This window comes from Lampetra fluviatilis, chromosome 66 (genome assembly GCF_964198595.1).
Source record: "Lampetra fluviatilis chromosome 66, kcLamFluv1.1, whole genome shotgun sequence".
NCBI classification, from domain to species: domain Eukaryota; kingdom Metazoa; phylum Chordata; class Hyperoartia; order Petromyzontiformes; family Petromyzontidae; genus Lampetra; species Lampetra fluviatilis.
In genome coordinates this window covers 3,794,925-3,820,186 of record NC_136340.1, presented here as the reverse complement: position 1 = coordinate 3,820,186, position 25,262 = coordinate 3,794,925, and the positions used below count along the sequence as shown (strand labels likewise).

General features: G+C 58.8%; 1 protein-coding gene across 6 annotated transcripts in view; it reads right to left on the bottom strand.

The window, feature by feature from the left end:
• Positions 1 to 25,262, bottom strand: part of USP9X (ubiquitin specific peptidase 9 X-linked) — a 75,883-nt gene that overhangs the window by 30,783 nt on the left and 19,838 nt on the right. For all 6 annotated transcript variants that reach the window (XM_078882685.1, XM_078882691.1, XM_078882687.1 and 3 more), the window contains exons 12-27: positions 25,177 to 25,262; positions 24,712 to 24,845; positions 19,839 to 19,972; positions 15,145 to 15,232; positions 14,211 to 14,461; positions 12,490 to 12,581; positions 10,913 to 11,008; positions 9,668 to 9,879; positions 8,929 to 9,085; positions 8,420 to 8,503; positions 7,554 to 7,703; positions 6,610 to 6,730; positions 5,529 to 5,929; positions 4,413 to 4,538; positions 1,252 to 1,377; positions 455 to 621 (exon numbers count right to left, since the gene is read on the bottom strand). The exon at positions 25,177 to 25,262 is cut by the window's right edge and continues 121 nt beyond it. In XM_078882685.1, the coding sequence (XP_078738811.1) occupies positions 455 to 621; positions 1,252 to 1,377; positions 4,413 to 4,538; positions 5,529 to 5,929; positions 6,610 to 6,730; positions 7,554 to 7,703; positions 8,420 to 8,503; positions 8,929 to 9,085; positions 9,668 to 9,879; positions 10,913 to 11,008; positions 12,490 to 12,581; positions 14,211 to 14,461; positions 15,145 to 15,232; positions 19,839 to 19,972; positions 24,712 to 24,845; positions 25,177 to 25,262 (2,425 nt within the window). The remainder of the gene's footprint in view (positions 1 to 454; positions 622 to 1,251; positions 1,378 to 4,412; positions 4,539 to 5,528; positions 5,930 to 6,609; positions 6,731 to 7,553; positions 7,704 to 8,419; positions 8,504 to 8,928; positions 9,086 to 9,667; positions 9,880 to 10,912; positions 11,009 to 12,489; positions 12,582 to 14,210; positions 14,462 to 15,144; positions 15,233 to 19,838; positions 19,973 to 24,711; positions 24,846 to 25,176) is intronic.

The following is a 25,262-nucleotide window of genomic DNA, read 5'->3' as shown; positions in this document are numbered from 1 at the left end:
GGGTCACGTAGCCCGCATGCCCAGCCACCACATGCCGAATAGTGGGGCCAAACGGGCACAACACGGGCTGCAGAAGAGATGGACCGATACGGTGCAGGAGGATGGAGTAGACTTGCCAATGACTGGTATGGAGGGGGCTCGTGAAGGACGCTGCTGGACAGTCGGAGGCAGTCGCCCCTCCAGCAACGGAGGGATGAGGAGCGACGCTCACAACAACAAGCGGAGCGCCGGGTAGCTAAAACGCAGCGAGTTTGCGCGGTAGGTGGCACAGGTGGTGCGCATCTACCGGTCATCTCAGTCATCCTCCCCATGGCATCTGCTGGGCCTGTCCCGTGACCTCCTCCTGCCAGCAGCAGCGACAAAACCTCCCACACTTGACCCGATGGTCTCGAGGTGCACCTAGCCTGGCACGAGCGGCACCATCCGCCACCCCACCCCACCCCCCCACGGTTACCGGCTCTGGCAGTGCAGCAGCAGGTCGATGATGAAGGTCTGCCAGGCGCGCTCTTTGCTGAGGACGTCCGAGCCGGAGGGTACAAGCGCGAGGCAGAGCGTGATCACCTCCAGAGCCTCACGGCACACCTGCTCATCCTCCGCGTCCGGCTCCTTGCCGGCGTTGTTCTGGTGGGGAGCGGGGAGAGCCACGGGGAGAGTGACTGGGTGAGTCACTTGGCGAGTCACTGGGTAAGTCACGGGGTGAGTCACGGGGTGAGTCACTGGGAGAGTCACGGGGTGAGTCACGGGGCGAGTCACCTGGTGAGTCACTGGGTGAGTCACCTGGTGAGTCACTTGGCGAGTCACTGGGTGAGTCACGGGGTGAGTCACGGGGCGAGTCACCTGGTGAGTCACCTGGTGAGTCACGGGGTGAGTCACCTGGTGAGTCACCTGGTGAGTCACTGGGTGAGTCACGGGGTGAGTCACGGGGCGAGTCACCTGGTGAGTCACCTGGTGAGTCACGGGGTGAGTCACTGGGTGAGTCACTGGGAGAGTCACGGGGTGAGTCACGGGGCGAGTCACCTGGTGAGTCACCTGGTGAGTCACGGGGTGAGTCACCTGGTGAGTCACCTGGTGAGTCACTGGGTGAGTCACGGGGTGAGCCACGGGGCTCTCTTTATCGGAGTGACTCCACAGCACGATTCGTCAGTCAGCCCGTGTTGAATCTGCATCCCCCGCGTGCCCCCACCCCCCACCCCCCTCACCCCCCACCCCCACCCCCCTCACCCCCCTCACCCCCCCCCCCCCACTGGCCACCTTCTCGTAGATCTTGCAGATCTCGTCGCTGCTGGAGAAGACGAGGTGGACGCAGCCGCAGCCTGCCGCCCAGCAGATCTTCTGGATCTCGCGGATCACCGAGATGTCGGGGATGTTCTTACTCGCCTGTGCACGCGGGGCCACACCGCCAGCGCACACGCACACGCGTGTGTTAGTGTGCACGTGTGTGCGTACGCGTGTGTGTGTACGCGTGTGTGTACGTGTTTGTGTGTACGCGTGTGTTAGTGTGTGTGTGTGCGTACGCTTGTGTGTACATGCACGCGTGTGCTAGTGTGTACGTGTGTGTGTGTACGCGTGTGTGCGTACGCGTGTGTGCGTACGCGTGTGTTTGTGTGTGTGTGTGTACGTGTGTGTGTGTACGCGTGTGTTAGTGTGTGCGTGTGCGTACGCGTGTGTGTACATGCACGCGTGTGCTAGTGTGTACGTGTGTGTGTGTACGCGTGTGTGCGTACGCGTGTGTGCGTACGCGTGTGTTTGTGTGTGTGTGTGTACGTGTGTGTGTGTACGCGTGTGTTAGTGTGTGCGTGTGCGTACGCGTGTGTGTACATGCACGCGTGTGTTAGTGTGTACGTGTGTGTGTGTACGCGTGTGTGCGTACGCGTGTGTGTGTACGCGTGTGTTTGTGTGTGTGTGTGTGTACGTGTTTGTGTGTACGCGTGTGTTAGTGTGTGCGTGTGCGTACGCGTGTGTGTACATGCACGCGTGTGTTAGTGTGTACGTGTGTGTGTGTACGCGTGTGTGCGTACGCGTGTGTGTGTACGCGTGTGTTTGTGTGTGTGTGTGTACGTGTTTGTGTGTAAGCGTGTGTTAGTGTGTACACTTGTGTGTACATGCACGCGTGTGTGTGTGTACGTGGTGACGTCACCGCCACTTAGTGGCTAATGGCGGTTGTTGTTGTGTACACGCGTGTGTGTACTTGTGCGCACGTGTGCGCGTACATGTGTATGTAAACTTGTTTGTGTACGCGTGTGTGTACGTGCACGCGTGTGTGTACGTGTACGTGTGTGTACGTGTACGTGTGTGTACGTGTGTGTACGTGTACGTGTGTGTACGTGTACGTGTGTGTACGTGTACGTGTGCGTACGTGTGCGTGCGTGTACGTGTGCGTGCGTGTACGTGTGCGTGTGTGTACGTGTGTGTACGTGTACGTGTGTGTACGTGTACGTGTGTGTACGTGTACGTGTGTGTGCGTGTACGTGTGTGTGCGTGTACGTGTGCGTGCGTGTACGTGTGTGTGCGTGTACGTGTGCGTGCGTGTACGTGTGCGTGCGTGTACGTGTGCGTACGTGTACGTGTGTGTACGTGTACGTGTGTGTACGTGTACGTGTGTGTACGTGTACGTGTGTGTACGTGTACGTGTGTGTACGTGTACGTGTGTACGTGTACGTGTGTGTACGTGTACGTGTGTGTACGTGTACGTGTGTGTACGTGTACGTGTGCGTGCGTGTACGTGTGCGTACGTGTACGTGTGTGTGTACGTGTACGTGTGCGTACGTGTACGTGTGTGTACGTGTACGTGTGTGTACGTGTGTGTACGTGTATGTACGTGTGTGTACGTGTGTGCACGTGTACGTGTGTGTACGTGTGTGTACGTGTGTGCACGTGTACGTGTGTGCACGTGTACGTGTGTGTACGTGTACGTGTGCACGTGTACGTGTGCGTACGTGTACGTGTGTGTACGTGTGTGTACGTGTGTGTACGTGTACGTGTGTGTACGTGTACGTGTGTGTACGTGTGTGTACGTGTACGTGTGTGTACGTGTACGTATGTGTACGTGTACGTGTGTGTACGTGTACGTGTGTGTACGTGTGTGTGTGTGTACGTGTACGTGTACGTGTGTGTGTGTGTACGTGTACGTGTGTGTGTACGTGTGTGTATGTGTACGTGTGTGTATGTGTACGTGTGTGTACGTGTGTGTACGTGTACGTGTGTGTACGTGTACGTGTGTGTACGTGTACGTGTGTGTACGTGTACGTGTACGTGTGTGTATGTGTACGTGTGTGTATGTGTGTGTACGTGTACGTGTGTGTATGTGTGTGTGTACGTGTACGTATGTGTACGTGTACGTGTGTGTACGTGTACGTATGTGTACGTGTACGTGTGTGTACGTGTACGTATGTGTACGTGTACGTGTGTGTACGTGTACGTGTGTGTACGTGTACGTGTGTGTACGTGTGTGTATGTGTACGCGTGTGTATGTGTGTGTGTACGTGTGTGTACACGTGCGTATGTGTACGTGTGCGTGTGTGTACGTATGTGTATGTGTACGTATGTGTGTGTGTACGTATGTGTACGTGTGTGTATGTGTACGTATGTGTACGTGTGCGTGTGTGTACGCGTGTGTGTGTGTACGTGTGCGTGTGTGTACGTATGTGTATGTGTACGTATGTGTGTGTGTACGTATGTGTACGTGTGTGTATGTGTACGTATGTGTACGTGTGCGTGTGTGTACGCGTGTGTGTGTGTATGCGTGTGTATGTGTACGTGTGCGTGTTTACGCAGATCAGCGAGGTGTCGGGTCTGTTCTTACACGCCTGTGCGCGTGCTCACACCACACACACGTGGGTACGCGTGTGTGGGTACGCGTGTGTGCATGTGTACGTCTGCATGTGTACGCCTGTGTGTACACACCTGTGTGTACATGCGTGTACGTGGGGAGCGGTGGTGTAGTGGTTAGCGTGTTGCGCTACAAACACGGCGGCCCAAGTTCGATTCCCCTGACGGTCAACACCGATGATGATTATCTGAGCTGGTCCTGGGCTTCCCCTAGGTCGACTCAGCCTCAAATGAGTACCTGGTGCGGCGTGTAGCAAACATCGCCACTGGTGAGACAAAGGCGGCCAGGCGTAGCGTGGTGCTGGCCACCCACCCCCTCGTGTGCTGTGCCGGCTTTCATAGGTGCCACTCGCTAACAGCACTTGCCCCTACAGTCTGTCAAGGCTGTGTTGTTGTGTGTTGTTGTGTGTTGTTGTGTGTTGTTGTGTGTTGTTGTGTGTTGTTGTGTGTTGTTGTTAACACGTGCTTTGCGGTTGTTGCCGTGTTAGTGTTGTTTCTGTGAGTTGTTGTTGCATTGTTGTTGTTGTTGCTGCTGCTGTGTTGCGGTGTTTCCGTGTTGTTGTTGTTGTTGTGTTGCGGGTCACCTCGTCGGTGATCTGCTGTCCCAGGCGCATGGCAACATTGCGCAGCATGCACTCCGCACCCGGGTTGGGGATGTGGTGCAGTGCACTCTGCAGGATCACCGCCTGGTTGTGCGTCGCCGGGGAGATCTGAACCACAGACACGCACCACAACCTCATCACAACCGCACCACAACCGTACCACAACCTCACCACAACCGTTGGCGCAGTAGGGGGCACAGATCAACACCGCACCATCCTGACCATCACCACACACACACCAACACCGCACCACCCTCACCATCACCACACACACACCAACACCGCACCACCCTCACCATCACCACACACATCAACAATGCACCACCATCACCATCACCACACGCACATCATCACCACACGCACATCAACACCGCACCATCCTCACCATCACTACACACACACCAAGACCTTCACCCCCCCCCAACCCCCACCAAACATCCCCCAGGGGTGACTGTGGTTGTGGTGCGGGTTATGGTATGGGTTCTGATGGTGATTATGGTGTGAGAGTGGTGTGGGTTGCGGTGTAGGTCGTGGTGGTTGTTATAGTGTGGGTTGTTATGTGGTGGTTATGGTGTGTGCCGTGGTGGTGGTTATCATGTGGGTTGTTATGTGGTGGTTATGGTGTGGGTTGTTATGGTGTGTGCCGTGGTGGTGGTGGTTATCATGTGGGTTGTTATGGTGGTGTATGCTATGACGTGTATTTTGGTGTGTTATGAGTTGCACCGTGGTGGTGGTGGTGGTCGTGGTGGCTATGGTGCTATGCGTTATGGCGTGCGCCGTGGCGGTGGTCGTGGTGGTTGTGGCGGCGATGACGGTGGCCGTCGTGGTTATGGTTGTGCGCGTTATGACGTGCGACGTGGTGATGGTGGTGGTCATGGTCGAGTGGCCACGACGGTTATCGTCGCTGTCGCGGTTGCCACCACCACCACCGCCGCCACCACCACCACCGCCGCCACCACCGCCAACACCACCACCACCGCCACCACCGCCAACACCGCCAACACCGCCACCACCGCCAACACCACCGCCGCCACCGCCGCCCCCACCACCACCGCCGCCGCCACCGCCGCCACCGCCGCCACCGCCACCGCCACTCACCGTGGGCGCGGCCCGCTCCTGCGCCTGGCAGGCCTCGGCGACGGCCCTCACGTGGCCGTAGGCGACGGCCGCCAGCGTCAGCTTGGCCACCTTGAGGGCGGTGAGGCAGGCGGCTCGGCGCGTCTCCGCGTCCGCCCCCGGCAGGAAGTTGTTGCGCGACAGCATGGCGAACGCCAGGGGCACGCCGCCGCTGCGGCAGAAGTTGAACTGGAACTCGGTGGCCTCCTCGCCGAGGGGGGCGTTGGCCGGCATGAGCAGCGCGTAGACCACCTCGGCCAGGTAGAGCACCCGCGAACAGCTGGGCGCAAAGAAGAGCGACTCGAGCGAGGGCCCACGACTGTCCTCGCCAAGCTTCGCGCGGTCCAGGCACAGGGCACGCAGCTGCTCCACCGTCTTGTTATCTGGTGGTGGTGGAGGTGGGGGAGGGTGAGGGGTGATAGGTGGGGTGGAGCAGTGGGGAGGTGAGCAGCGTAGAGATAAATAGCGGTGGTGGTGGCGATGCACTTGGCCTGGCACAGGTGCCATGGTGACATCACCGTCACTTGGTGGTGAATGGCAGGTATTGGTATTGGTGGTGGCTCCGGTTTGACAACAGGTCTCATTCCGAATCAATCAAGCGACACCTTTTTATCGGCTGCGTAACGCTGTGTGGAAGCTACCTGGTCTGTCGCTCCGCACGAAGCTTCAGGTCTTCTCGGCCACGGTCATTCCCTCCCTTCTCTACGCTTGCGAAACGTGAAGCCCCCTAGTGGAGCATCTTCGCCGGTTGGAAACGTTTAGGCTGGCCTGCCTGCGATCCATCCTGGGTTTAACCTGCAGGCTGGATTGTGTGAGGAGCTCACAAATCCTTGAAAGATCTGGGCAAAGTCCCATCGGTGAGCTCCTCCGGCAGGCAAGGCTGCGTTGGCTAGGTCATGTAGCCCGCATGCCCAGCCACCGCATGCCTAAACAGCTTTTTTTCGGCTAGATAAAGAGGGGTCTAAACGGGGTGGTGCTGGTAAGCTAAGTGGCGGTGAGCCGAGTGGTGGTGGTGGTGGTGGTGGCACCGGTGCTGGCGTGGTTGGGACTGTTCCCGCCGTACCGGCTGGCATGAGCTTCATGAGCGTGCGGGCTCCGTCGCGCAGCGTGGGCATGCACAGCGAGCTGCCCATGTCCGCGATCTGCCACAGGAAGCTCACGTACTGCGGCTGCATGGACATGATCTGCACACAGACACAAGTCCCCCGTGTGGCCTTCATCAGACTGTCGGGGTAAGCGCCGCTGAGTGGGCAAAGTGGCAGTGCGGTGGTGTGGCGGGGTGTGGCGGGGTGTGGTTGTGGTGTGGTTGCAGTGTGGTTGCGGTGTGATGTGGTTGCGGTGTGGTTGCGGTGTGGTGCCAGTGGTTTGGCATAGTGGCGGTGTGGCAGTGGTGTGGGAGTGCAGGTGGCAGTGCGCTGGTAGTGCGTTGGTAGTGTGGCGAGGTGGAGGAGTGGTGGTAGTGCGGTGTTGGTGTAGTGGCGGTGTGGCAGTGGGGTGAAAGTGCAGGTGGCAGTGCGCTGGTAGTGTGGCGAGGTGGAGGAGTGGTGGTAGTGCGGTGTTGGTGTAGTGGCGGTGTGGCAGTGGGGTGGGAGTGCAGGTGGCAGTGCGCTGGTAGTGCGCTGGTAGTGTGGTGAGGTGGAGGAGTGGTGGTAGTGCGGTGTTGGTGTAGTGGCGGTGTGGCAGTGGGGTGGGAGTGCAGGTGGCAGTGCGCTGGTAGTGCGCTGGTAGTGTGGTGAGGTGGAGGAGTGGTGGTAGTGCGGTGTTGGTGTAGTGGCGGTGTGGCAGTGGGGTGGGAGTGCAGGTGGCAGTGCGCTGGTAGTGCGCTGGTAGTGTGGCGAGGTGGAGGAGTGGTGGTAGTGCGGTGTTGGTGTAGTGGCGGCGTGGCAGTGGGGTGGGAGTGCAGGTGGCAGTGCGCTGGTAGTGCGCTGGTAGTGTGGCGAGGTGGAGGAGTGGTGGTAGTGCGGTGTTGGTGTAGTGGCGGTGTGGTGGCGTGGCAGGGCGACGCACCACGCCCGGCAGGCATTTCTCGGCTTCGACGTTGGGCCCGTCGCTGAAGCGGTTGCCGTGGTTGCTGGGCGAGCCGGTGGAGGAGTCGGAGGAGGAGTCCGGGCTGGAGGGCATGTTGCCACTCGCCTGCGTCAGCTTCGCCGTCATCAGCTGGGCACACCGTGGCGAAGGTGGCAGCGGTACATGCACACATGGTTCACGCACGGTACGCACGCACGCAGTACACACACGCGGTACACACACACACGGTACACAACAACAACCGCCATTCGCCACTAAGTGGCAGTGACGTCACCACGACGCTTGTGCCAGGCTAGTGTGCACGTTAAGGCCGCGTGAAGTGTCGAACGCCCGCTGGCAGAAGGTCACGGGGCAGACCTGGCAGGTGCCACGGGTCGACTGAGATGAGTGGCCGATGCACCACCTGTGCCCCCTACTGTGCCAACTTGTTGTGTTTTAGCCACACGGCGCTCCGCTCGTTGTTGTGAGCGTCGTTCCTCTGCCCTCCGTTGATGCTGCAAGCGATGTTGAATCTATCGCTTGCAACTTTCAACAGCTAGCTGAGACCAGGCCACACGGTACACACACACACAGACATGCAGTATCAACACAGTACACGCACGCTGAGGTGCAGTATCCACACACACGGTACACACACCATTCACACGCACGGTACATGCACACACAGCACAACTACACAGGGTAAAGCCACACAACACACACACACTGCCTGCACCCCATCGAAATGTGGCCACTACAATTGCCATGGTTACCCAGGTCCCCATGGTTACCCAGCTCACCATGGTTACCCAGCTCATCATGGTAACCCGGGTCCCCATGGTTACCCATCTGGTTGCCTTAGTTACCGTCTTGTCCTTGAGGTTGAGCTGGCCAATGAGCTTGCGGTCTTCGCTGGGGTCCACCAGCTCCCCATTGATGTACAACTCCACCTGCACACAGACAAAGACAAAGGTCCCCCGTGTAGCCTCACAGACGGTTGGGGCAAGTGCTGATAGAAGCGAGTAGCAGCAGCAGCACCTATGAAGGCCGGCATTGTGGCACACGAGTGGGTGGCCAGCACCACACCCGGCCGCCTTTGTCTCCCCCCGAATGGCTGTTTACTACACATCGCACCAGGTAATCATTTGAGGCTGAGTCGACTTCGAAGAGGCCCAGGACCAGTTCATCAAGATAATCATCAATGGCGTTGGTGGACGTGACAGGGAATCAAACTCGCGTTTCTGCCAATTTCGTATGGCAGCACGCTAACTTGTGCGCCACTGCTCCCCACATACACACTGCACCACACTGCACCACACACACACACACTGCACCACACACACCACCACTCATCACACAACGCACTGGACCGTACCTTGGTGTGTGCGCTGTTGCCCTTGACGCGCGACAGGATGTAGCGCCGCACGGACCCCACCGAGTCGTTGGTGTGGGACCACACGTCCAGGTCCTCCACCTGCCTCGCCTGGCTCGGGAACCGCACCACCAGCGACACGTGCTTCCCTCGGAACGCCCTGCACCGCACACCACGCACACACCGCACACATGCCGCACACACGCCGCACACACCACACACACCACGCACCACGCACACACCGCGCACACACCACACACACACCACACACACACCGCACACACACCACACACACCGCACACACACCACACACACCGCACACACACCACACACACCGCGCCACGCACACACCGCACACACACCGCACACACCACACCGCACACACCGCACCACGCATACACCGCACACACCGCACCATGCACACACCGCACCACGCCACACACACACCGCACACACACACCACACCGCACCACGCACACACCGCACACACCTCACACACCGCACCACACCACACGGCCCGCACACAAATTGTCAGCCAAGCTTGGAACGCACACCGCACGCACCGGGCCACGGGCTTCTGCTCGTTGCAGGGCCTGTGTGCGTACGTGTCTGTGCACGCGCATGCTGGCGTGCGCGTGCTTGCACGTGTGTGCGTCGTGGTGGTGGTGGTGCGTGTTGTGGCAGTGCGTGCGTGTTGTGGCAGTGCGTGCGTGTCGTGGTGGTGCGGCGTGGCGTCTCTCACCGGGCCATGGGCAGGATGGTCCTCTCCTCGTGGTAGTCCCCGTCACACTCGGTGACGTACTCGCGCAGCACGGTGAGCACGCGCACCATGCGCACCGCCTCCTGGCGCGCCCCGTTCACGCCGTCCTTGTCGCCGTCCAGCACGCACAGCGTGCCGTACGACGCACGCAGACGGTCGAAGCACGACTGCACAAAGTCCTCGTGGATCTCCACCTGCTCACGCCAGTGGCCACCGTCACAGACACCGCCACCGTCACCATCACCGCCCCACCACCGTCACCGCACCTCCACCACCGTCACCGCACCTCCACCACCGTCACTGCCCCACCACCGTCACCACCACCATCACCGCCCCACCACCGTCACCGCCCCGCCACCGCACCGCCACGGCACCGCCACAGACACCGCACCGCCACCGCACCGCCACCGCCACAGACACCGCACCACCACCGCACCGTCATCGCACCGCCACCATCACCACTGCCGACGGGGATCATACGAGGTCATCGGAGATCGTTGGAATGAGACAGACATTGGTGCAGTATGGCCATCTCAGTGTGGCTCCGTGATTCTCAGTGAGTCTGTGTGACTTGGTGAGTCTCCATGAGTCTGTGAGTCTCAGTGATTCTGTGAGTCTCAGTGATTCTGTGAATCTCAGTGAGTCTGTGAGTCTCAGCGAGTCTCGGTGACTCTGAGTCTCAGTGATTCTGTGTGAGTCTCAGTGATTCTGTGTGAGTCTCAGTGATTCTGTGTGAGTCTCAGTGATTCTGTGTGAGTCTCAGTGATTCTGTGTGAGTCTCAGTGATTCTGTGTGAGTCTCAGTGATTCTGTGTGAGTCTCAGTGCTTCTGTGTGAGTCTCAGTGATTCTGTGTGAGTCTCAGTGATTCTGTGTGAGTCTCAGTGATTCTGTGAATCTCAGTGATTCTGTGAGTCTCAGTGATTCTGTGAGTCTCAGTGATTCTGTGAGTCTCAGTGATTCTGTGAGTCTCAGTGATTCTGTGTGAGTCTGTGACTGTGTGACTGTGTGACTTGGTGAGTTTGCGCGAGTCTCTGCGTGTGACTCTGCGTGTGACTCTGCGTGTGACTCTGCGTGTGACTCTGCGTGTGACTCTGCGTGTGACTCTGCGTGTGACTCTGCGTGTGACTCTGCGCGTGACTCTGCGCGTGACTCTGCGCGTGACTCTGCGCGTGACTCTGCGTGTGACTCTGCGTGTGACTCTGCGTGTGACTCTGCGTGACTCCTGCCTGGCTGGTCTGTAGCCGGGGCCCCAGGTTGGTGTAGATCTCCTTCAGGAGGTCGATGGCGCGGTTTGCGATGTCGTCGCTGCCGTGGATCACCAGCTACGACCACACACAGACAAAGCCGTTGGGGCAAGTGCCGTTAGTAGCGAGAAGCGCCTACGAGAGCCGGCACTGTGGCACACGAGGGGGTGGGTGACCAGCACATCGCACGCAGGCACATCAGCTAGTCTATCAAGATGAACACAAATACAAAGGTCCCCCGGGTAGCCTTGAACAGACTTTTGGGGCAAGTGCTATTAGCGAATAACACCGATTCTTTAGTTCTTTCGGTAAAGTCATGGAGAACGGAAAAATCTTAATAAAAAATTAAGTGAATTAAAATAAAAGAAACTACAAAAACCACGAATGTGGACTGTAGCCTGGTTCTTAACCTGAGTGAGCATCCTGGCAGTCTATAATGTAGACTTATTCTTGGTTCTTTCAGTAAATTTAATATAATAAAAATGTAATAAAAACAAAAAACCACGCCGTATCGACCGCAACACAAGCGGTCGTCATCAGGACAAGGGGAGTTAGCCTCTAAAGACAAACTGTTTGTAAAGGTTTAGAGATGGGCGTAGTCCAAGTGTGTCAACAGCATGATGTTAATGTCGGAGAAAGCAACGCCAACGCAGTGGGTGGACACCAATCAAAAGGGCCGCCAGGCAATCACTGCACCTCGCTCCACACACCCACACTGCTGACGGTGGAGGTTGCAAAGAAAACACTAATCAAGTCATGACCCAAAGTGGCTGATGACATCTTTACAATGATTGCTGAGTTTTCACCATCCTCTCGCTTGAAATTGTGTCCGTGTCTGTAGATATGGACGGCTTCATGAACGAATCTTTGTTGATAGCCAGTAGGCTTGCAAAGCACCTTCCTTCGTTTCGATTTAAAGCTTTCGTGACTGCAGGGATTCATCTTCTTGGTTCTTTCGGTAAAGTCACGTAGAAGGGAAGTAATAAAATAATAAAATTCAACATAATAAAATAATTCTCACGACGTTTCGGCCACAACGCAAGCAGCCGTCCTCAGGTGAAAACCAGGTCTGTCGAGGCGACAGTGTCTGAATGAAGCAAGCACGTGTTTATTGATTCACTTAATTTTTTTTTTTTCTATCTCCGTGACTTTACCGAAAGAACTAAAGAATATGAATTCCTGCAGTCACCAAAGTTGAGTAACACCCATTAAGGCCGCCACTGTGGCACACGAGGGGGTGGGTGGCCAGCACCACGCCCGGCCGCCTTTGTCTCCCCAGTGCTAGCGATGTTTACTACACACCGCACCAGCTACTCATTTGAGGCCGAGTCGACCTAGGGGAGGCCCAGGTTCAGTTCGGAAAATCGTCACTGGTGTTGGTCGTGAGCGGCAATCGAACTGGGGTCACCGGATCGCCGTGTTGTTGCCGTGTGTTGTTGCCGTGTGTTGTTGCCGTGTGTTGTTGCCGTGTGTTGTTGCCGTGTGTTGTTGCCGTGTGTTGTTGCCGTGTGTTGTTGCCGTGTGTTGTTGCCGTGTGTTGTTGCCGTGGCAACACGCACCCTCCACAGGTAGTCAAGGCCGATGAGCTCCAGGTCATCCATCATGTACGCACGTCGCTTAGCAACCAGCTTCCCCTCCCGAGAGTTCACCGCTGCAACAACCGCCACAACCACCACAACCACCACAACCACATTACAACCACAATTCTCAAAACAAACACCACAAGCGAGTCGGTGAGTGGGCGAGTCGGTGAGCGGGTGAGTCAGTGAGCGGGTGAGTCGGTGAGCGGGTGAGTCAGTGAGCGGGTGAGTCAGTGAGCGGGTGAGTCGGTGAGCGGGTGAGTCGGTGAGTGGGCGAGTCGGTGAGCGGGTGAGTCGGTGAGCGGGTGAGTCGGTGAGCGGGTGAGCGGGTGAGTCGGTGAGCGGGTGAGTCAGTGAGCGGGTGAGTCAGTGAGCGGGTGAGTGAGTGAGCGGGTGAGTCGGTGAGCTGGTGAGTCGGTGAGTGGGCGAGTCGGTGAGCGGGTGAGTCGGTGAGCGGGTGAGTCGGTGAGCGGGTGAGTCAGTGAGCGGGTGAGTGAGTGAGCGGGTGAGTCGGTGAGCGGGTGAGTGAGTGAGCGGGTGAGTGAGTGAGCGGGTGAGTCGGTGAGCGGGTGAGTCGGTGAGCGGGTGAGTGAGTGAGCGGGTGAGTCAGTGAGCGGGTGAGTCAGTGAGCAGGTGAGTGAGTGAGCGGGTGAGTCGGTGAGCGGGTGAGTGAGTGAGCGGGTGAGTCAGTGAGCGGGTGAGTCAGTGAGCGGGTGAGTCGGTGAGCGGGTGAGTCGGTGAGCGGGTGAGTCAGTGAGCAGGTGCCTGGATGAGCGGGTGAGTCGGTGAGCGGGTGAGTGAATGAGTGGGCGAGTCAGTGAGCGGGTGAGTCAGTGAGCGGGCGAGTCAGTGAGCGGGTGAGTGAGTGAGCGGGTGAGTCGGTGAGCGGGCGAGTGAGTGAGTGGGTGAGTCGGTGAGCGGGTGAGTCGGTGAGCGGGTGCGTGGATGAGCGGGTGAGTGAGTGAGCGGGTGAGTGAGTCAGCGGGTTAGTCGGTGAGCGGGCGAGTGAGTGAGTGGGCGAGTCGGTGAGCGGGCGAGTCGGTGAGCGGGTGCGTGGATGAGCGGGTGAGTGAGTGAGCGGGTGAGTGAGTGAGCGGGTGAGTCAGTGAGCGGGTGAGTGAGTGAGCGGGTGAGTCAGTGAGCGGGTGAGTCAGTGAGCGGGTGAGTCAGTGAGCGGGTGAGTGAGCGGGTGAGTCGGTGAGCGGGTGAGTCAGTGAGCGGGTGAGTCGGGGAGCGGGTGAGTGAGTGAGCGGGTGAGCGGGTGAGCGGGTGAGTCGGTGAGTGGGTGAGTAAGTGAGCGGGTGAGTGAGTGAGCGGGTGAGTGAGTGAGCGGGTGAGTCAGTGAGCGAGTGAGCGGGTGAGTCAGTGAGCGGGTGAGTGAGTGAGCGGGTGAGTCAGTGAGCGGGTGAGTCAGTGAGCGGGTGAGTGAGTGAGCGGGTGAGTGAGTGAGCGGGTGAGTCAGTGAGCGGGTGAGTCGGTGAGTGGGTGAGTGAGTGAGCGGGTGAGCGGATGAGTCGGTGAGTGGGTGAGTAAGTGAGCGGGTGAGTGAGTGAGCGGGTGAGTCAGTGAGCGGGCGAGTCAGTGAGCGGGCGAGTCGGTGAGCGGGCGAGTCGGTGAGTGGACGAGTCGGTGAGTGGGCGAGTCGGTGAGCGGGTGAGTCGGTGAGCGGGTGAGTGAGTGAGTGAGTGAGCGGGCCTCACCCTTGAAGAACCTCTCGAAGCACTTCATGCCGTTCTCGGTGAGCAGCGAGGGGTCCAGCTGCAGCACGTTGCTCTCGAAGAACTCCTTGTTGATGTCGGGGTCCAGGTCGGGCTCGTCGCCCATCAGCTTGGAGAACCACCTGAAGCAGGCCTCGCGGTCGCACAGGTAGACGGCGCTCTCCGCCAAGCAGCGCCAGATCTGCTTCGCTTGCGGGGAGCACAGCCACAGCTGCCCGTCCTTCAGCAGGAACCTGAGGGGTGGAGGGAGACCGTGTGGGGGGGGGGGGGGTAACGGTAGGGGAAGCAACAAGGTGCAGGGAGAGTCGGGGGGGGGGAACCAGGAGAGAGGGGGGAGAGGGAGAGAGGGGGGAGAGGGGGAGAGAGGGGGGAGAGAGGGGGGGAGAGAGAGGGGGGGGGGAGAGAGGGGGGAGAGAGACGACAAGTGGACGTCAGGTAAAGCTGATGGCAGCAGCACGAGGAGGGTTCTGGACACACGGCGGGCGATTGCGAAGGTTTCAAGTGGCTCAGTCACGCGCGAGAAGGCCCGCAAAGGCCCGCAAAGGCCCGCAAAGGCCCGCAAAGGGCCTGAGGGAGAAGGGCCTGAGGCCAGCCGAGTGCAGCGATGGTGCGGAGAAGGCGAGCAAAAGGCCACAAAGGCCGAACAAAGGACCAACGAAGGCCCAGCAAAGGCCCACTAAGCGCCGGACAAGGGCCCGAGGCCAACGAAGGCCCGAGACGGCACACAAAGGGCCCGTGAAGGCCCACAAAGGAGCTCAGAGGGGGGTTGAGAAGGGCCAAGGCGGGCGGCGTGAAAGGGCCCCCGAGGCTTGAGGCGGCTCGGTGCTGCCCACGAAGGCCAGCAGAGGTCCGAGAAGGCTCGGGTCGGGGTGAAGGGCGAGGGGAGGGGAGGGGTGGGAGGCGGCGGGGTGAGCACCTGAGGAAGGCGAGCCGCTCCTGCACCTCCTGCACGTGGCTGTAGCGGCTGCCGGGACGCACACTCAGCGGGTCGTACTCCGGATGCTCTGCACACGCAAGAACACACACATGAGCACACGCAAGCACACGCAAGCACACACATGAGTACACGCACGCACACACATGAGCACACACATGAGCACACGCAAGAACACACACATGAGCACACGCAAACACACACATGAGCACACACACGAGCACACGCAAGCACACACGAGCACACGCAAGCACACACGAGCACACGCAAGAACACACACACGAGCACACGCAAGCACACACACGAGCACACGCAAGCACACACGAGCACACGCAAGCACACACGAGCACACGCAAGCACACACATGAGTACACGCACGCACACACATGAGTACACACATGAGCACACGCAAGAACACACACATGAGCACACGCAAGCACACACACATGAGCACACGCACACACATGAGTATGCACACGCAAGCACACACATGGGTACACACACGCACACACACAAAGACCCCCGTATACCCTTGACAGACTGTTGGGGCAAGTGCTGATAGCGAGTAGCGCCTATGAAGGCCGGCACGGCACACGAGCGTGACTGAGTGTGCGTGTGAGCGCGCGCGTGAACAAGTGCGCGCGTGATTGAGCGCGTGCGTGTGAATCGAGTGTGTGTGTGAGCGAGTGTGTGTGAGCGAGTGTGCGTGAGTGCGTGTGAGCGAGTGTGCTAGTGTGCGTGTGAGCGTGCGTGTGAGCGTGCGTGTGAGCGTGCGTGTGAGCGAGTGTGCTAGTGTGTGTGTGAGCGAGTGTGCTAGTGTGAGCGAGTGTGCTAGTGTGAGTGTGAGCGAGTGTGCTAGTGTGCGTGTGAGCGCGCGAGTGCGTGTGAGCGAGTGTGCTAGTGTGCTAGTGTGTGTACGCGTGAGCGAGTGTGCTAGTGTGTGTGTGAGCGAGTGTGCTAGTGTCTGTGAGCGAGTGTGCTAGTGTGTGTGTGAGCGAGTGTGCTAGTGTCTGTGAGCGAGTGTGCTAGTGTCTGTGAGCGAGTGTGCTAGTGTCTGTGAGCGAGTGTGCTAGTGTCTGTGAGCGAGTGTGCTAGTGTCTGTGAGCGAGTGTGCTAGTGTGTCTGTGAGCGAGTGTGCTAGTGTGTCTGTGAGCGAGTGTGCTAGTGTGCGTGTGAGCGAGTGTGCTAGTGTCTGTGAGCGAGTGTGCTAGTGTGTGTGTGAGCGAGTGTGCTAGTGTGTCTGTGAGCGAGTGTGCTAGTGTGCGTGTGAGCGAGTGTGCTAGTGTGTCTGTGAGCGAGTATGCTAGTGTGTCTGTGAGCGAGTGTGCTAGTGTGCGTGTGAGCGAGTGTGCTAGTGTGCGTGTGAGCGAGTGTGCTAGTGTCTGTGAGCGAGTGTGCTAGTGTGTCTGTGAGCGAGTGTGCTAGTGTGTGTGTGACCGAGTGTGCTAGTGTGTGTGTGAGCGAGTGTGCTAGTGTGTGAGCGAGTGTGCTAGTGTGTCTGTGAGCGAGTGTGCTAGTGTCTGTGAGCGAGTATGCTAGTGTGTCTGTGAGCGAGTGTGCTAGTGTGCGTGTGAGCGAGTGTGCTAGTGTGTGTGTGAGCGAGTGTGCTAGTGTCTGTGAGCGAGTGTGCTAGTGTGTCTGTGAGCGAGTGTGCTAGTGTGCGTGTGAGCGAGTGTGCTAGTGTCTGTGAGCGAGTGTGCTAGTGTGCGTGTGAGCGAGTGTGCTAGTGTCTGTGAGCGAGTGTGCTAGTGTGCGTGTGAGCGAGTGTGCTAGTGTGCGTGTGAGCGAGTGTGCTAGTGTGTGTGTGAGCGAGTGTGCTAGTGTCTGTGAGCGAGTGTGCTAGTGTGTCTGTGAGCGAGTGTGCTAGTGTGCGTGTGAGCGAGTGTGCTAGTGTGTGAGCGAGTGTGCTAGTGTGTGTGTGAGCGAGTGTGCTAGTGTCTGTGAGCGAGTGTGCTAGTGTCTGTGAGCGAGTGTGCTAGTGTGCGTGTGAGCGAGTGTGCTAGTGTCTGTGAGCGAGTGTGCTAGTGTGTCTGTGAGCGAGTGTGCTAGTGTGTGTGTGACCGAGTGTGCTAGTGTGTGTGTGAGCGAGTGTGCTAGTGTGTGTGTGAGCGAGTGTGCTAGTGTGTCTGTGAGCGAGTGTGCTAGTGTGTCTGTGAGCGAGTGTGCTAGTGTGTGTGTGAGCGAGTGTGCTAGTGTGTGTGTGAGCGAGTGTGCTAGTGTGTCTGTGAGCGAGTGTGCTAGTGTGTCTGTGAGCGAGTGTGCTAGTGTGTGTGTGAGCGAGTGTGCTAGTGTGTGTGTGAGCGAGTGTGCTAGTGTCTGTGAGCGAGTATGCTAGTGCGCGTGTGTGACCGAGTGTGCGCGAGTGCGTGTGAGCGAGTGTGCTAGTGTGCGTGTGAGCGTGCGTGTGAGCGTGCGTGTGAGCGTGCGTGTGAGCGAGTGTGCTAGTGTGTGTGTGAGCGAGTGTGCTAGTGTGAGCGAGTGTGCTAGTGTGAGTGTGAGCGAGTGTGCTAGTGTGCGTGTGAGCGCGCGAGTGCGTGTGAGCGAGTGTGCTAGTGTGCTAGTGTGTGTACGCGTGAGCGAGTGTGCTAGTGTGTGTACGCGTGAGCGAGTGTGCTAGTGTCTGTGAGCGAGTGTGCTAGTGTGTGTGTGAGCGAGTGTGCTAGTGTCTGTGAGCGAGTGTGCTAGTGTGTCTGTGAGCGAGTGTGCTAGTGTGTGTACGCGTGAGCGAGTGTGCTAGTGTCTGTGTGAGCGAGTGTGCTAGTGTGTGTGTGAGCGAGTGTGCTAGTGTGTGTACGCGTGAGCGAGTGTGCTAGTGTGTGTACGCGTGAGCGAGTGTGCTAGTGTGTGTGTGAGCGAGTGTGCTAGTGTCTGTGAGCGAGTGTGCTAGTGTCTGTGAGCGAGTGTGCTAGTGTCTGTGAGCGAGTGTGCTAGTGTGTCTGTGAGCGAGTGTGCTAGTGTGCGTGTGAGCGAGTGTGCTAGTGTCTGTGAGCGAGTGTGCTAGTGTCTGTGAGCGAGTGTGCTAGTTTCTGTGAGCGAGTGTGCTAGTGTGTCTGTGAGCGAGTGTGCTAGTGTGCGTGTGAGCGAGTGTGCTAGTGTGCGTGTGAGCGAGTGTGCTAGTGTGCGTGTGAGCGAGTGTGCTAGTGTCTGTGAGCGAGTGTGCTAGTGTGCGTGTGAGCGAGTGTGCTAGTGTCTGTGAGCGAGTGTGCTAGTGTGTCTGTGAGCGAGTGTGCTAGTGTCTGTGAGCGAGTGTGCTAGTGTGTCTGTGAGCGAGTGTGCTAGTGTGCGTGTGAGCGAGTGTGCTAGTGTCTGTGAGCGAGTGTGCTAGTGTGTGTGTGAGCGAGTGTGCTAGTGTGTGTGTGAGCGAGTGTGCTAGTGTGCGTGTGAGCGAGTGTGCTAGTGTGCGTGTGAGCGAGTGTGCTAGTGTCTGTGAGCGAGTGTGCTAGTGTGCGCGTGAGCGAGTGTGCTAGTGTGTGTGTGAGCGAGTGTGCTAGTGTGTCTGTGAGCGAGTGTGCTAGTGTGTGTGTGAGCGAGTGTGCTAGTGTGTGTGTGAGCGAGTGTGCTAGTGTCTGTGAGCGAGTGTGCTAGTGTCTGTGAGCGAGTGTGCTAGTGTCTGTGAGCGAGTGTGCTAGTGTCTGTGAGCGAGTGTGCTAGTGTCTGTGAGCGAGTGTGCTAGTGTGTCTGTGAGCGAGTGTGCTAGTGTCTGTGAGCGAGTGTGCTAGTGTGCGTGTGAGCGAGTGTGCTAGTGTCTGTGAGCGAGTGTGCTAGTGTGCGTGTGAGCGAGTGTGCTAGTGTCTGTGAGCGAGTGTGCTAGTGTGTCTGTGAGCGAGTGTGCTAGTGTGTCTGTGAGCGAGTGTGCTAGTGTGCGTGTGAGCGAGTGTGCTAGTGTGCGTGTGAGCGAGTGTGCTAGTGTGTGTGTGAGCGAGTGTGCTAGTGTCTGTGAGCGAGTGTGCTAGTGTGTCTGTGAGCGAGTGTGCTAGTGTGCGTGTGAGCGAGTGTGCTAGTGTCTGTGAGCGAGTGTGCTAGTGTGCGTGTGAGCGAGTGTGCTAGTGTCTGTGAGCGAGTGTGCTAGTGTGTCTGTGAGCGAGTGTGCTAGTGTGTGTGTGACCGAGTGTGCTAGTGTGTGTGTGAGCGAGTGTGCTAGTGTGCTAGTGTGCGCGTGAGCGAGTGTGCTAGTGTGTGTGTGAGCGAGTGTGCTAGTGTGTCTGTGAGCGAGTGTGCTAGTGTGTCTGTGAGCGAGTGTGCTAGTGTGTGTGTGAGCGAGTGTGCTAGTGTCTGTGAGCGAGTATGCTAGTGCGCGTGTGTGACCGAGTGTGCGTGAGTGCGTGTGAGCGAGTGTGCTAGTGTGCGTGTGAGCGCGTGAGTGCGTGTGAGCGAGTGAGTGCGTGTGAGCGAGTGTGCTAGTGTGTCTGTGAGCGAGTGTGCGTGAGTGCGTGAGAGCGTGTGAGCGAGTGTGCTAGTGTGTCTGTGAGCGAGTGTGCGTGAGTGCGCGAGAGCGTGTGAGCGAGTGCGTGTGAGTGTGCGTGTGAGCGAGTGTGTGCGTGTGATCGAGTGTGCTAGTGTGCGTGTGAGCGAGTGTGCTAGTGTGCGTGCGAGTGTGTGTGAGTGTGCGTGTGAGCGAGCGCGTGTGCGAGTGTGCGAGTGTGCTAGTGTGCGTGTGAGTGCGAGCGTGGCGTTACCCTTGGCGTACTGCTTCATGACGTCCATGTAGGCAGCGAGGTTCTCTGCCACCAGCGTCACCAGCATGTGGTTCTGCTGCAGCTGGTTGATGAGGTCGTGCCGGTAGAACACGTGGGGATTGCGCTGCATTTGGCTGGTGACGGCGCACGCGCGAGAGAGACGGACAGACAGACGCGCGAGAGAGAGAGACAGACAGACAGACACGCGCGCGAGAGAGACAGACAGACAGACGCGCGAGAGAGAGAGACAGACAGACGCGCGAGAGAGAGAGAGAGACAGATGCGCCGAACGATGAAGCGTGGATGTATTCACGTACGTTTCACGTATTCTTGGGTCTTTCGGTAAAGTCACGAAGATAGGTTCAAAGAAAAGAACAAAAAACTACGATGTTTCGATCGCAACACGAGAAATCGTCATCAGGAAAGCTGCTGAGGCGGGCTGTTTGCGGGCTGTTTGCGGGCTGTTTGCGGGCTGTTTGCGGGCTGTTTGCGGGCTGTTTGCGGGCCGTTTGCGGGCCGTTTGCGGGCTGTTTGCGGGCTGTTTGCAGGCTGTTTGCGGGCTGTTTGCGGGCTGTTTACAGGTTGTTTGCGGGCTGTTTGCGGGCTGTTTGCAGGCTGTTTGCGGGCTGTTTGCGGGCTGTTTACAGGCTGTTTGCGGGCTGTTTGCGGGCTGTTTGCGGGCTGTTTGCGGGCTGTTTGCAGGCCGTTTGCAGGCTGTTTGCGGGCTGTTTGCGGGCTGTTTGCAGGCTGTTTACAGGCTGTTTGCGGGCTGTTTGCGGGCTGTTTGCGGGCTGTTTACAGGCTGTTTACAGGCCGTTTGCAGGCTGTTTGCGGGCTGTTTGCGGGCTGTTTGCGGGCTGTTTGCAGGCTGTTTGCGGGCTGTTTGCGGGCTGTTTACAGGTTGTTTGCGGGCTGTTTGCGGGCTGTTTGCGGGCTGTTTGCGGGCTGTTTGCGGGCAGTTTGCGGGCTGTTTACGGGTTGTTTGCGGGCTGTTTGCGGGCTGTTTACGGGCTGTTTACGGGTTGTTTGCGGGCTGTTTACGGGCTGTTTACGGGTTGTTTGCGGGCTGTTTGCGGGCTGTTTGCGGGCTGTTTGCGGGCTGTTTGCGGGCAGTTTGCGGGCTGTTTACAGGTTGTTTGCGGGCTGTTTGCGGGCTGTTTACAGGTTGTTTGCGGGCTGTTTACAGGTTGTTTGCGGGCTGTTTGCGGGCTGTTTACAGGTTGTTTGCGGGCTGTTTGCGGGCTGTTTGCGGGCTGTTTTCGGGCTGTTTGCGGGCTGTTTGCGGGCTGTTTGCGGGCTGTTTGCGGGCTGCTTGCGGGCTGCTTGCGGGCTGCTTGCGGGCTGCTTGCGGGCTGCTTGCGGGCTGTTTGCGGGCTGTTTGCGGGCTGTTTGCGGGCTGTTTGCGGGCTGTTTACAGGTTGTTTGCGGGCTGTTTGCGGGCTGTTTACGGGTTGTTTGCGGGCTGTTTGCGGGCTGTTTACAGGTTGTTTGCGGGCTGTTTGCAGGCTGTTTGCGGGCTGTTTGCGGGCTGTTTGCGGGCTGTTTGCGGGCTGTTTGCGGGCTGTTTGCGGGCTGTTTGCGGGCTGTTTGCGGGCCGTTTGCGGGCCGTTTGCGGGCCGTTTGCGGGCCGTTTGCGGGCCGTTTGCGGGCCGTTTGCGGGCCGTTTGCGGGCTGTTTGCGGGCTGTTTACAGGTTGTTTGCGGGCTGTTTGCAGGCTGTTTGCAGGCTGTTTGCGGGCTGTTTGCGGGCTGTTTGCGGGCTGTTTGCGGGCTGTGTGCGGGCTGTTTGCGGGCTGTTTGCGGGCTGTTTGCGGGCTGTTTGCGGGCTGTTTGCGGGCTGTTTGCGGGCTGTTTGCGGGCTGTGTGCGGGCTGTTTGCGGGCTGTTTGCGGGCTGTTTACAGGCTGTTTACAGGCTGTGTGCGGGCTGTTTGCGGGCTGTTTACAGGCTGTTTACAGGCTGTGTGCGGGCTGTTTGCGGGCTGTTTGCGGGCTGTTTGCAGGCTGTTTGCGGGCTGTTTACAGGCTGTTTACAGGCTGTGTGCGGGCTGTTTGCAGGCTGTTTACAGGTTGTTTACAGGTTGTTTACAGGTTGTTTACAGGCTGTGTGCGGGCTGTTTGCGGGCTGTTTACAGGTTGTTTACAGGCTGTTTGCAGGTTGTTTACAGGTTGTTTACAGGCTGTTTGCGGGCTGTGTGCGGGCTGTTTGCGGGCTGTTTGCCTCAGCAGCTTTCTCCCTCCTTTTTTCCTCCTGATGACGATTGCTTTTGTTGCGATCGAAACGTCGCAGTTTTTTTGGTTATTTTCTTTGAACCTATCTACGTGACTTTACCTTAAGCTTCAATTCAAGATTTACGTTTAACTTCTTCCACACAGTACAGAGCATAGTGTATAGTTGTGTAGTGCAATGTGTAGTGTACTATAGTTGAGTGGAGTGCAGTGTATAATAGTGTAGTGGGTAGTATCGTACGTAGCCAAGGTAGGATGGTGGGAGGGGAGTGGTGGTGAGTGGTGGTGAGTGGTGGTGAGTGGTGGTGAGTGGTGGTGAGTGGTGGTGAGTGGTGGTGAGTGGTGGTGAAGGGGAGGAGGGGAGTGATGGTGAGTGGTGGTGAGTGGTGGTGAGTGGTGGTGAGTGGTGGTGAGTGGTGGTGAGTGGTGGTGAGTGGTGGTGAGTGGTGGTGAGTGGTGGTGAGTGGTGGTGAGTGGTGGTGAAGGGGAGGAGGGGAGTGATGGTGAGTGGTGGTGAGTGGTGGTGAGTGGTGGTGGGTGGTGGTGGGTGGTGGTGAGTGGTGGTGAGTGTTGGTGAGTGGTGGTTAGTGATGGTGTGTGGTGGTGGGTGGTGGTGAGTGGTGGTGAGTGGGAGGAGGCGAGTGGTGGTGAGTGGTGGTTAGTGATGGTGAGTGGTGGTGAAGGGGAGGAGGCGAGTGGTGGTGAGTGGTGGTTAGTGATGGTGAGTGGTGGTGAGTGGGAGGAGGCGAGTGGTGGTGAGTGGTGGTTAGTGATGGTGAGTGGTGGTGAGTGGTGGTGGGTGGTGGTGAGTGGTGGTGAAGGGGAGGAGGCGAGTGGTGGTGAGTAGTGGTTAGTGGTGGCGAGTGGTGGTGAAGGGGAGGAGGCGAGTGGTGGTGAGTGGTGGTGAAGGGCGAGGGGGCGAGTGGTGGTGAGTGGTGGTGAGTGGTGGTGAGTGGTGGTGAGTGGTGGTGAGTGGTGGTGAGTGGTGGTGAGTGGTGGTGAGTGGTGGTGAGTGGTGGTGGGTGGTGGTGAGTGGGAGGAGGCGAGTGGTGGTGAGTGGTGGTGAGTGGTGGTGAGTGGTGGTGAGTGGTGGTGAGTGGTGGTGGGTGGTGGTGGGTGGTGGTGAGTGGGAGGAGGTGAGTGGTGGTGAGTGGTGGTGGGTGGTGGTGAAGGGGAGGAGGCGAGTGGTGGTGAGTGGTGGTGAAGGGGAGGGGGCGAGTGGTGGTGAGTGGTGGTGAGTGGTGGTGAGTGGTGGTGAGTGGTGGTGAGTGGTGGTGAGTGGTGGTGGGTGGTGGTGAGTGGGAGGAGGCGAGTGGTGGTGAGTGGTGGTGAGTGGTGGTGGGTGGTGGTGAGTGGTGGTGAAGGGGAGGAGGCGAGTGGTGGTGAGTGGTGGTGAGTGGTGGTGAGTGGTGGTGGGAGGAGGCGAGTGGTGGTGAGTGGTGGCGAGTGGTGGTGGGTGGTGGTGAGTGGTGGTGAGTGGTGGTGAAGGGGAGGAGGCGAGTGGTGGTGAGTGGTGGTGAGTGGTGGTGAGTGGTGGCGAGTGGTGGCGAGTGGTGGCGAGTGGTGGCGAGTGGTGGCGAGTGGTGGTGGGAGGAGGCGAGTGGTGGTGAGTGATGGCGAGTGGTGGTGGGTGGTGGTGAGTGGTGGTGAAGGGGAGGAGGCGAGTGGTGGTGAGTGGTGGTGAGTGGTGGTTAGTGGTGGCGAGTGGTGGCGAGTGGTGGCGAGTGGTGGCGAGTGGTGGTGGGAGGAGGCGAGTGGTGGTGAGTGGTGGCGAGTGGTGGTGGGTGGTGGTGAGTGGTGGTGAAGGGGAGGAGGCGAGTGGTGGGGAGTGGTGGTTAGTGGTGGCGAGTGGTGGCGAGTGGTGGCGAGTGGTGGCGAGTGGTGGCGAGTGGTGGCGAGTGGTGGCGAGTGGTGGCGAGTGGTGGCGAGTGGTGGCGAGTGGTGGCGAGTGGTGGTGAAGGGGAGGAGGCGAGTGGTGGCGAGTGGTGGCGAGTGGTGGCGAGTGGTGGCGAGTGGTGGCGAGTGGTGGCGAGTGGTGGCGAGTGGTGGCGAGTGGTGGCGAGTGGTGGCGAGTGGTGGCGAGTGGTGGCGAGTGGTGGCGAGTGGTGGTGAAGGGGAGGAGGCGAGTGGTGGCGAGTGGTGGCGAGTGGTGGCGAGTGGTGGCGAGTGGTGGCGAGTGGTGGCGAGTGGTGGCGAGTGGTGGCGAGTGGTGGCGAGTGGTGGCGAGTGGTGGCGAGTGGTGGCGAGTGGTGGCGAGTGGTGGCGAGTGGTGGCGAGTGGTGGCGAGTGGTGGCGAGTGGTGGCGAGTGGTGGCGAGTGGTGGCGAGTGGTGGCGAGTGGTGGCGAGTGGTGGCGAGTGGTGGCGAGTGGTGGCGAGTGATGGCGAGTGATGGCGAGTGGTGGCGAGTGGTGGCGAGTGGTGGCGAGTGGTGGCGAGTGGTGGCGAGTGGTGGTGAAGGGGAGGAGGCGAGTGGTGGTGAGTGGTGGCGAGTGGTGGTTAGTGGTGGCGAGTGGTGGCGAGTGGTGGCGAGTGGTGGCGAGTGGTGGCGAGTGGTGGCGAGTGGTGGCGAGTGGTGGTTAGTGGTGGCGAGTGGTGGCGAGTGGTGGCGAGTGGTGGCGAGTGGTGGTGGGTGGGCAGGCGGGTCACCTGACGTTCTGCGGGGCTTCTCCGAACAGGCTGCAGATCTCCTTGATCTGCTTTAGTGCCGGGATGACCCACTTGTCGTTACGCAGCTCTTCGATGAAGCGGTCGATCCACTGCATCTTCTGGGAGTCACGGTCCTGCGTCACAACAACACCACCACCACCACACGGTCACAATCACCACCATCACTACCACACAGGTCACCACCACACCGTCACCACCACACCGTCACCACACGGTCACCACCACCACCATCACGAGCACACCGTCTCCACCACCACCATCACGAGCACACCGTCACCACCACCACCATCACGAGCACACCGTCACCACCACCACCACACGGTCACCACCACCACCACCACACGGTGACCACCACCACCATCACTACCACACCGTCACCACCACCACCACACGCGCATGTACACGCGCGTGTGCCCGTGCGTGCGGTGCGCGAGTGTTGCGTGCCTGCGAGCAGCTGTAGTCCAGGATCTTGATGTGCGCGCTCAGCGCCTGGTCCATGATGTCGACGGGGACGTCGTCGCTGTGTGCCA